Below are 11463 nucleotides of genomic sequence, written 5' to 3' on the forward strand. Positions count from 1 at the left end.
CTGATTTCCTCACCTCCCACAGGTTGTGCAAGAATGTTTTCGACCGTGATTACAAGGCCACGATCGGCGTAGACTTTGAAATTGAGCGCTTTGAGATCGCAGGGGTTCCCTACAGCCTCCAGATGTAAGTCTCCATTATGGTGGTTTTGAGATCTCTCCTAGGGAAAGCTCTTGGCTGGATCCCTTTCCTCTGTGCCCCATGATTGTTCAGCAAGGATATGTCTGGTCAAGCCCGGTCCTGGGTGGCTGGTAAGAAGCCAGGCTTCGTGGTCTATGGGTCCCTCAATTCTCTCTGTGTCCTCGCTGTTGCCTGGTGTTGGTCGTGAGATCTGGGGATGGTCTTCTCGGCCTGACCGGCACACTTACCCTAATAGCATCTTCCTGAGGTTCAGCCTTCCTCCCCAGCTGGACCACCTGTGATCCCACAAGCAACAGACTGGCCTCTGACAGTTTTTGTTTGGTTGGTTAGTTGTTTTTTCCTGAGCTCCGAGCCTCTATTCTCAGCTATAAAATAGGGCAAAGTCAATCCTTGTGTATCAGTGTTGGGTGAGAGCAGGGCTCTGCTGGAGGCCACCCTGCCCTCGTCCAGCTATCAAGACTGATGCTGTCTGTCCCCCTACAACTTCCCTCTGTACTCACGTGTCCATCTGTCCGTCTGGTCCTTCCTGCCTCAGTCTGTCTTCTCTACTAACCCCTTGCCTCTGGCTCTCTCTCTCTCAGTGGTGAGCTACTTTCTGCCCCACCTGCCAACCCGTTCACTCTCCTCATGTCAGTGCAGGGCCTTCCCCGGGTTCACCTTCCACCTTGGTGAAAGTGTTCTGTGCCTTGCATCTCTTTCTCCCCATTTCCCCAGAGGATCCCAGACCCCTGTGCTCTCAGGTGAGGCCCCTCCCACCTCCCTGCAGTCTTGTTTGACAATCTCTGTGCTCTTCTTGCCTGCCCGTAGTGGCGGTGTTCACCAAGCCTTTCTCCTAGTCCCCTTCCCTGTCTTCCTCTCTGGCTTTGGTCTTTGTTCCTCTGTGTCCTGCCTGGGCTGAGCCCACGGCTCCTGTGTCAGTTCTCATCTCCACAGAAACAGTGACCCAGTGTGATCCTGGGGCCAGAGGATAACCCATCCTGTCCAAGGGTGAGCACACAGTCGGTCCAGAGTTGAAAGATGCTATGGAAATCCAGAGCTCCATGACTGAGACTTCTGGAAAGCTGAGAGGAGCAAAGGTCTGGTCCAGAGGGAGCAGCCAGCTGGAGCTAAACAGAGAGGAACCAGCAACTGGGCTCCTACTGGGGCTCCAGGCAGTATCTAATTAGAGGCCCCCCCATAGAAAATGGTCACTGCCTTGCCCCAGACTCGCAGGATCGTCTGTTGACCCCATTGCCAGCCGACCATCCTGGCTAACTGTGTGCCTACTCCCAGCTCCCATCTAAGTGGCTTCTTCAAACATGGGGGGGCGGGGGAACGAATGAATTAATGAAGGAGTAAGCCCAGAAACTTTCTTTGGGCTGAATTGCTCAGAAAACAAATTCAGATCATTGATGTCATACTTGTAGGTTTCTAGTTGACCGAGAAAAACCGTAAATGTTGTTATTGACTTTAAAAGGTGACCCATTGTAGATTGGATGTCAGGGCCCTCCCTGCATATTGTCAGCCCACTGTAAGCTTACCCAAGCAGCTCCCAGCTTGTCATCTCCTCCCTTCCGTCTTGTACTGTGGCAGACATGATCAATCTGTTATTCCGTCCCTTTTCCGTGGATCTAGGGCTCAACCTCCATTCCCTTCTCAATGAGTTGTTTCAGAAAGCCAGAGATCCTTGGTCTGTTGCCCGAGGGATCCGACCTGTGTGTCCCCATTAGCCCTGTTCCCCACGTGGGGAGCTACTGTGCTGTGTGTGTGTGTGTGTGTGTGTGTGTGTGTGTGTGTTTGTGTGTGTGTGGAACAGGGCCCTAGTCACACATACGCTGAGGGCCTGTCCTGGAACCCCAGCATTGTCCTGCTATAGAATATATGGTCCTTATAATGCCACAGACAGAAAGGACTGAGCCATAACAAAGCAATTTGTAATATTACACCTTCTCCCCTACTGGCATTGTGATCCGAGGAGGAATTGGGCGGGAGCTGGAGGCAGGGAGAACAGGAATGACCCGACACTTCCTGTTGCTCATGTGTGACTGGCAGTGTTGGTGTAGGTCCTAAGATCTCCCCATAGTCTCACTGTACCATTGCCTTAGAACACAGCAGCCACTTATGCTGCCCCGACTGTCTTCCTGTCTCCCGTTTCCCCTCACAGCTGGGACACAGCCGGGCAGGAGAAGTTCAAGTGTATTGCATCAGCCTACTACCGAGGTGCCCAGGGTGAGCAGCCGAATGGAAGCTCGCGCTCTCAACTTATGCCACCGGCACAAACGCCGCCTCTCTGTCCTCCAGGAGCCCCTTGGATAGAGCCCTGCAGCCAGCGCTAAGCAAGGAAGGAGCTACCCAGGACTCTAGGCCCTGACTGTCTTGGACAGCCATGCCCTTAGGGAGTATCGGAAGTATCAGGTGCAGACTGCCTCAGCCCCCAGTTTACAGCTCAGAAAAGAACATTTCTTGTGTAAGGGTCCCAGAGAAAGAGAGATGACATCATTCATACTCCAGGTGACAAGGAAGAGAGGCTTTTTCCTCTCTTCGCCAGAGAGGGGTGACAGGTGGACCCAGCAGGATTGGCAGGTCCCATACAGGTGCCTCCGTGCCCACTGCCAACATAGCCAGGGGCAGCTGGGGGCTGAGGACGGAGACAGAAATAGAAGGCAATAGAAGGTGGAGAACCATCAAATAGATCCCAGATTAGTCTCACAGGACAGGCATGGTTCTGTCTTCTCGGCCAAGTTGATGTAAGAATGAATCACTGAGGTTGCTTCCCCGCTTAAAGAAGGGGGAACAGGACACGAGCAGTGGGCGGAGCCTCCGGCACTGTGGCCTCCTCCAGCCATCCCCTCGCCTAACATTTCTTCCTGAGGGGGCCGCTGCTTCCCTGGGGCTAGCAGTGTGAGGGGCCCCGCACCTCACTGAGCCTACCACCAGTACGATTATAGTCAGCCAAAGCAGGAAGGAAGCCCTTGTCCAGCCTGCTCGCGCGCACAGTAGGGCAGCCGAGAGCAGACCTCTGACCGGACCATGGACGGTGCTGTGGCCTTCCCCTTGGGAATCCAGGGCAGACTGTATGATGAGAGAGCTGGCCACAGGCTTCTCCTCACGTAGCTCTACCAAAGCCATTTCCATTTAATTGATCCCCATCCTTCCATGAAAAGTCTACCCAGGGTCAGGCCGTTGACTACCAGCTTTCAAAACACTACCCCTCCCGACAGCTAGGGGTGTCATTCTCACCCGACATACAGACGGGAATGCAGCAGATTCTCCATCGCTACAGCCCTAACCAAGCCCACTGGGCCATGAGTAGCAGAGGATCTCTTGCCAGGGTCTGATGCTCTGGGCCTCTGTCTCTGACATCCCCCACCCCTGGCTAGGCTGCTAGGCACAGGTTTGTTGGGTTTGGAGAGGTCTGGTGGAAAGGCAGGTCCAAGGGGCGACCCCAGGGTGACTCGTCCCTAGTCTCCACAGTGGGCCCACCCCAGTAGTACCTTCTGGTCTTGGAAGCTACGTAGGAGAGCCTTCGGCCAGCACACCTGTTGCTGATTGGCTGTTGGGTTTCCCTGTGTGTCCAGTGATCATCACAGCCTTTGACCTCACTGACATCCAGACCCTGGAGCATACCAGGCAAGTAACCCCAGATCCTGTCCCCTCCGTGCGTCAGAGACTCACGAAGCTACCCGGAAGGGCTCCCAAACCCCGGGTCCCTGGGCTGGACCCAGAGTGCCGGGCACTTACTAGCCAGTTCCCCACTCAGCCCTAAAGACGCATCCTCACCCGCTTCCCCGGGGGGCTTAAGTTGACAGGCCACCATTGGCTCTGATATCCCATTGCTTCCATATAGGAAAGTTTAATTTTGCACAAGGGTCCCTCGTTCCCTTTCACGTTGATCCCTAATAATTTTCTAGCTAGTCTCCCCTGACAGAAATTTTTCACTCGCTGGATTGGCCAAAGACGTGGGCAACATGACCAATTTTAGAGGGCCATCATCTGCCAGAAATAATCCACCTAATGAGCCAAAGCCCCTCCCCTCTCTCTTTGCCTGGGCCATTCACCTCAGGCCCTATGGGAGAGACAGGAAAGGTTTTCCCAGCAGAATAACCACAGGGGTCACGCAAGTCTCACAATAGGAGTCTTCACCTCTCCCAAACCGGTGCCTTCGTATTTCCAGCTCACTCTGGTCCCACGGAGGCCTTCTAACTCCAGCACCAGTATCCCACTAAGTCAGTGTAGGTCAGGGTGCCGTCCCTGTCCCTCCTGGCTAAGCACAAGTCTCGTTTCCACTCTGTGCATTCCAGGCAGTGGCTGGAGGACGTGCTGAGGGAGAACGAGGCGGGCTCTTGCTTCGTCTTCCTCGTGGGAACCAAGAAGGATCTCTTGGTAAGCGGAGTGAAGCTGGAGGCCCATCCCTGACCGGCCTTCCAGAAAATTCCTGTGTTTGCAGCCTACTTGAGGGGCACTGAAGGATACTGACATGCTTTGTGTTGGACTTCAAAGCCTATGATGGGGTTATGCAACTGAAGAGGGCAGGGATCCCTCACTTCTCTGGGGAGCACTTCAGTGTCAGCTCTGGGCAAGCAGCATCCCTGCCCTGGGACACCCCACCACACCCACTTGCTTGGGGTGATGTGAGAAACAGGGGTGGGGAGAGGAGGCCACCCTAGGCAGCCCCCGCAAGGAGGGCCAAGATACGAAGTCAGCCCAGGGTTGTTTCTTCCAGTCAGGGGCAGCATGCGAGCAAGCGGAAGCAGAGGCTGTGCATCTGGCCAATGAGATGCAGGCAGAGTACTGGTCTGTGTCGGCCAAGACAGGTGAGTAGCGTACCGCGTGCGCATCTATTACCGAAAGACTGCCGGGCGCTGGAGTACAAAGAGCAAAGCTGGAAATCCAAATCCCGGGAGACAAAGTGAGAGGACACGCAGTGTGGCACACGAGAGATTCCAAGGTTGTGGGAACTCAGAAATGGGGCCAGAAGTCCTCTCCTCAGGTGCACAGAGACAGCATGTATCTGGCCACAGACTGGGCATGAATTGAAACTGGAGGTGGCACCCCCAGGCCACCACAAATAGCTGGCAGTGCCCGTGCCTGGGGCCCTCTGCTGCTCCTCCCCATCAGTAGCATCTGTCCACACTATAGCACGTCCCCACCCCCACCCCGCCCACAGGAACAGCAGGTTCACTGAGACTGAGATCCCATGGTGGGGCGAGTAGGGTTCTGCTGCATACTTCCATAGGTTGTTAGTTACACACGGGCGACGGTTACGTCGCCTACTGAGATCTAGAGGAGGGTGCACATAGATTCCGTGAAAGGGCCAACAGCACATGGGTGGCACCCAGAGAAAAGGCACGCATCCAAACCCTGCTTGTCCCAGGTCACGCAAGGGTTGAGGAGCAACTGATGGAGAGGGTGGGTGCTAGGACAGGAAGGCTCGGAGCTTTAAGGGAGTGGCCTGGGGTGGGGGCTGGAACCCACTGGGAAGCCAGGTTGCCACCCAGAACTCTGTTGCCTGCTCGGCCATGGCTGGACTGGTAGCTGTGACTACCAGGGGTTCTCTGGAAGCATCATGGCTGCCTGCCTTGGGATGGGCTGACCTGGCACTTGCCTGTCATGCGTCTGCGGGCAACTTGAGTCATAGCCGTCCTGTGGGCCCCCAGGAGAGAACGTGAAGGCCTTCTTCAGTCGCGTCGCCGCCCTAGCCTTTGAACAGTCTGTACTTCAGGACCTAGAGAAGAGGCCCAGCACCCAGTCCCAGCTCGGAGATGGAGATGGAGACCTAATACGTGCGTACAGGGAGGGGCTGGGTGGGGCTGGGTGGGGCTGGGTGGGGCTGAGGAGCAGCATAGGGACCAAAGGGCCATACCCACCATCCTTAACTTGCCACTTTTGCTGTCCTCTTGGGATCTTTGGGCTGTCAGCCGTATCTCAGGCCTACATCCTCTATGTCCCCCACCTACCAACTCAGGCACCTGCCTCAGCACCCCTCTTCTCAACACACAGGCTCTTTTTGGGCCAGGCGTAGGCACCCGTTTTTCAGACATGTCTCGCCTCTAGCTTACCCGAATGCCACAATCCCAAGTGTCCCCTGGGTCCTTCCCACATCAGGTCACCCAGGCCTCAGAGGACAGGCCCAGGGGACCAAGTTGAGGGTTCCCGGTATCAGGGTGGAATGGTCCTTAGCTAATGTCAGCTGTAGGATGCCGCGTTGATGACATCTTTCCATGTCTTGGCAGGAATAGAGGTACCCAAGACCCAGGAGAGCAAGAGGCCACCTGGCCTGGGCTGCTGTTAACCGAGGCCAGAATCAGAGCCATCTCCAAGGTGACAAGGAATCCAAGTTCTACAGCGGTTATGCCTTCAAGCTGGGGAACAGAGCCCAGCCGTTTCTCTCTAGCCAATCAGCAGCCACTGGCTGCTGAAGCCCCATGCTGGCGGGCTGGTTGGTGGGCGCCAGGGTGAGCCTTCCCTGTAGGGTCTTCAGACAGTCACCGTGTTCTTAAAGAGGCCTCGAGACTGCAAACTCAGGACACCTCAGGGCTAGCCCACATCCCTTACCCAATCATACCAATGGCTGCGCAGCCCTTTCCTGCAGATCCTCTAGGATCTCCGAACCCTCATCTCCAGGTCCCACAAGCATGGAGACTTATCAGAGTAGGCGAGTAAAACTAACCTGCCATCCCACCCGGAGTTCTCTCTCATCAAAAAGACATGGCGTTCTAGGCCTTTCAGCCTCAGACCTAGCTCTCCCAGGACTCTGTGGTCCCAGCCACTGTTAAGCACAATGGACAAAGGCCCCTTGGCCCCTCTGGCAGAGTCCCCGCCTCCATCTCTGAGATTCCCCGTGGCTCTGCCCTGAGTGGGTCAGAGGGTGGACCTTCGGCTCACCACTGTGACCATCCCAAGGGAGGACGATTGCATGGTGACCTTTGGAGCCTTATGAGAGGGATCACTGTGGCCATCCTCAGAGATGACAATGCATGGTGTCCCTTTGGCCACCCATTCCACATCCCTGAGCCTGATACTGTCCTGTGTTTTCACCTATGTCCATCCCTGCTGGCCTACCATGTGTCTGTCCAGCTGGCCTGTGTGTCTCTCCAGACCTTGGCATTGGGCCTCTTATCTCTGGAGGACTTGGGACATCCAGAATCTAGCATGCCTAACCCCTTTCTACACATCAGTAGAAATACTGAGCCCTGCGTGGGTCCAGAGTCTCCCCGGACCCCCTCACCTACTCTGTATTCCTATAGCTCTGGGTCCAGACCCACATACCCCTGTCTTTCTCCTGCCATAAGAGGGTGTGCACACCCAGTATTCCTAGCTGCTGTCCCCCTGCCCCAAGATAGGATCTCATGTAGCCCATGCTGGCTTCCAACTCTATATGTAGCTGAGGCTTGCCTTGGATTTTATTTACCCTCCATCTCCCAAATGCTAGAATTAGAGAGATGTACCACCATACCTAGCAACACCTGCTTCTCCAGGATGCTAAGCCTCTGTAGGCAGCCATGTTGGCCCATGCCCTTTTCTAAGTGCCTGGCATACCACACCTCTCCACAACTGTTCATGAACTCAGCAATGGCCAAACATCCGAGAACACTGACCTGTCTTCCTGTTCCATACCACATTCACTAGCCATATGTTAGTGAGCTCTCTCTCCCTCCCCACTGCCCACCCCACTCTGAGACAGTGTGTCACTATGTATACTAGGCTGGCCTTGAGCTTGTAGCAGTCTCCTGCCTTAGTCTCCCAAATGCTGGGGTTATAGACACGAAGCCCCTATTTGGCTCAAGGTCTTTTATTCTAAAAAGCATATAAAAACATATCTTGAAAGGATTTAATGTTTTGGTATTAAACAAGGTGGCGGAGCCTAAGAAAAATGAAAATCCGCGTCTGCCCTGAAGTTAGTTGTACACTTGGAAGCGAACACGCTTAGCAGTTGATAAGAATTCCTCATGGGGCCTTCCCCAGCCCATGTGTGCAAACCCCCATGTTGGCTTGTTTTTCCAAAGCTCCCTTGTACTGTGCACACTGCCTGATGGGCCACCTGCCCAGTCATCTGCCCTGATCTCCCCCTGTGGGTGATTGCCAGGCCTTCCCTCCCATGCTTAGCAAAACATGCAGTTTCCTAAGTGCGGATAGGCTGCAGCTCATTTGTGTTCCTTATCTACCGGCCAGCAGCCTGGTTCACGTCTGCTGTTGTTAGCTTTCCCCTGCGGTGCTTTGGAATTTCCACAGAGGGTCCTGGTGGGCTCTCCTCTGGACTGTGGCTCTTACCCTGACCCATGAAGACACAGCCTGTTAGGGACAGGCTACATCGCTGTTGCATTAGGGAAGGTTAGCGTTTAGTGGGCACAGCATAATGCTTCATGGGGCGGAAGGAGATGGCAGTGGTCGTCTGAGGCCTCTCTTCCTCCTAGGAACTAGGATGGTGATGGGAAGGGGGTGATACTGTGTCCTCCTGTCATGAGCTCCAGAGCTAGAAGTAACTCTGCTTTTCACACCCCTACATTGCTATAGACCCGTTTTTTGTTCTTTGTTTTCCCCGAGACAGGGTTTCTCTGTATAGCCCTGGATGTCCTGGAACTCACTCTGTAGACCAGGCCGGCCTCGAACTCAGAAATCTGCCTGCCTCTGCCTCCGAAATGCAGGGATTAAAGGTGTGTGCCACCACTGCCCAGCTTATAGACCAGTTATTAAACTCTCTTTGTGTTGCCCACCATGGTGTGATAGCATGTGTCCTGACTCACAATGACGGTCTCCAATTTCAATATTTGGCCCAGGAGGATAGGTTCCAAGCTTACCAAGAAAAATTGAGAGATTTAGATGGTTCTCTGTCAGTCAGTAGTACTGTCTTAATATGTGCTATTGCTAAATATAATGACACATAATATAATGACATATAATATATGTCTATGTGCTAAAACCCAGACATACCACAGGCTGAGCAAGTTCTAAGCAGTAGGTTGATTTATGATTATGGCAGCTTCAAAGTCCAAGAGGAAGGGATTCACATCTGGCAAGATCTCCATGCCACATCCTGGCATAGTATACTGACCAGGGCACAGAGAAGTAAAGAGGGGGACTAGATTTGTTTTTGTAACAAACCCAGTCTTGTGATACACGTTGTATCCAAGAGCCCACACACACCTCCAGGTGCCTGGGAACAACTGTTACACTTGGAATTGACTTTCTTTTTTACTTTTTTATTTTTTGGTTTTTGAGACAGGGTTTCTCTGTGTAGCTCGGGCTGTCCTGGAACTCACTCTGTAGACCAGGCTGGCCTTGAACTCAGAAATCTGCCTGTCTCTGCCTCCCAAATGCTGGGATTAAAGGTGTGTGCCACCACTGCTCGGCAAAGGTGTCACTCGGTGGTACAGTGCTAGCCAACTATAGGTTCCATTCTCATCTCCAAAAAAGCAACCAGAGGGGCTGGAAAGATGACCCAGAAGTTAAAAGCACTTACTGCTCTCACAGAAGACCCAGGCTCAGTTCCCAGCACCCACGTGGCAGCTCACAACCACACGGAACACACGTTCCAGGGAATCCGATCCCCTTCCTACTTCTTTGGGTTCCTGTACACTCAAGTATAGACTCATAAAAATAAGTCTTTAGAAAAAAAGTAGCAAATCCATCACTTCCATGTTTCCCCTCCCCCCACCCCCAGCCATTGGAGACATTATTCTCAGAGTTCTTAGCATCTACCTATGGATTTCTGTCAAGGCCCCCCCGGGCAGTCTATGTGGGTCTGGGCCTGCAGGTCTAGGTAAGCAGCTTCCCACAGCCAAGGTCTAGTGAGCGACCATGTTCATGGACTTCAGAGGCTCGTGCTTTCTTTTCCCAGAATCCCTCCCTGCTTCCTAGTCACTCCTTCGTTTGTCTCCTCCTGCTGGAGACACCTATGGCCTCTAACAGATGGGCTAAAAAGCAGGGACACATCTGAGCTGCTCCCCACTCTAACTTGTTTAGCTTTAGGTCTGAGTCCCAGTAGAATCAGGGCCCAGGATCCGGTAGCCTTACTCTTCAGGCATGTTTCAGGCAAGTATTTGGAGCACATTCTCGCCTAAAACCTAAAAATGCCCAAGACCTGAAAAGGGATCTATTTGCGCAATACCTCACCCACCCCTTCTTGGAGTGCCCCACTCCACCCTACCCTAGCATACCGTTCCCTGTGACTGCATGGTGCTGGACAATCCTTCCCTAGTCATGCAGAAGTAGTGATTCAGGGTCCACAGTGACTGGACCGGGTACTCGGTGCTCACTTGTGTATTGGTTGCTTGCCTCTACCTTCCTGGCTCTTGTTTATGAGCCTCAGTGGCCCAGAAGAGGCCACAGGGATCTTCACAGACAAGCTTCGTTTTTCTAGAAGAATCCAGGATATCCTAAGCCAGATCTATGGTCAACTAACCTCTAGGTAGCTGAACACAGAGGTAGACAGGGTTGGTTACATTCATCTCTCCCCCTCCCCCTCCTTACCTCCCTCTCTCCTTTCTCCCGTGTGTGTGTGTGTGTGTGTGTGTGTGTGTGTGTGTGTGTGTGCGCGCGCGCGCGCGCGTGCGTAAGACAGACTGATCCATTATGTGATCCAGGTCAGCCTCAAACTAAAATCACCTCCTGTTTCTGCCTCCCAAGTGCTGGGATTAGGGCATAGAGTATTATTTCAGATTCAGGAATTTCTAAGGCCTGCTTACAGAATTCTTCCAGTTCTTAATCCCTAAATCCACACAGCACTCACTGAGGGATGTGACCCCAGAAAAGTGTGGGCAGGTGACAAGAAATGGGCCCTGTCCACACATAAGTTCTAGGCCCCGTTAGACAGTGGCACGCTGACAAAGAATTCTAGGTCAAGTCGGGCAGTGGTGGCCCATGCCTTTAATCCCAGCACTGTCCACACATAAGAGTTCTAAGCCCCGTGAGATAGTGGCACGATGACAAAGAGTTCTAGGTCAAGCCAGGCAGTGGTGGCGCATGCTTAATCCCAGCACTTGGGAGGCAGAGGCAGGCAGATTTCTGAGTTCGAGGCCAGCCTGGTCTACAGAGTGAGTTCCAGGACAGCCACAGCTATACAGAGAAACCGTGTCTCGAAAAGCCCCCCCCCCCAAAAAAAAAAGAAAAGAAAAAAGAAAAAAAAAAGAATTCTAGGTCAAGAGTGGACCATAAAGAGAATGTGGCAATGGGGGGGAGGGGCATGACAGTTGGGGCTGTGACATTTCAGAAGAATTATCCAACTTAGAAGGAGCCTCTCCTCTTCTGAACTGGAAGTGAATCTGGATGGGCCCTGGCCGGGCTTCAGATACAGCCCCGAATCAGGCCCCTCCAGAGGCTCCTGGAGCTCCTCTGCCATCTGCTGG

General features: G+C 53.4%; 1 protein-coding gene and 1 long non-coding RNA gene across 4 annotated transcripts in view; one reads left to right on the plus strand and one right to left on the minus strand.

Moving 5' to 3' along the window:
* Rab36 (RAB36, member RAS oncogene family) overlaps nucleotides 1–8831 on the plus strand; it is an 18973-nt gene extending 10142 nt beyond the window's left edge. For all 3 annotated transcript variants that reach the window (XM_031347911.1, XM_031347908.1, XM_031347909.1), the window contains 7 exons: nucleotides 23–124; nucleotides 2283–2347; nucleotides 3697–3748; nucleotides 4420–4501; nucleotides 4842–4932; nucleotides 5776–5901; nucleotides 6352–8831. In XM_031347911.1, the coding sequence (XP_031203771.1) occupies nucleotides 23–124; nucleotides 2283–2347; nucleotides 3697–3748; nucleotides 4420–4501; nucleotides 4842–4932; nucleotides 5776–5901; nucleotides 6352–6410 (577 nt within the window). In that variant the 3' untranslated portion in view covers nucleotides 6411–8831. The remainder of the gene's footprint in view (nucleotides 1–22; nucleotides 125–2282; nucleotides 2348–3696; nucleotides 3749–4419; nucleotides 4502–4841; nucleotides 4933–5775; nucleotides 5902–6351) is intronic.
* LOC116074988 lies at nucleotides 2298–4997 on the minus strand. The gene is made up of 2 exons (XR_004112370.1): nucleotides 4262–4997; nucleotides 2298–3734 (listed from the first exon to the last, which is right to left on the minus strand). It is a non-coding gene; the product is annotated as an uncharacterized LOC116074988 (long non-coding RNA).
* Nucleotides 8832–11463: the final 2632 nt, after the last annotated feature.

The sequence above is a fragment of the Mastomys coucha genome, unplaced genomic scaffold (genome assembly GCF_008632895.1).
Source record: "Mastomys coucha isolate ucsf_1 unplaced genomic scaffold, UCSF_Mcou_1 pScaffold3, whole genome shotgun sequence".
NCBI lineage: Eukaryota > Metazoa > Chordata > Mammalia > Rodentia > Muridae > Mastomys > Mastomys coucha.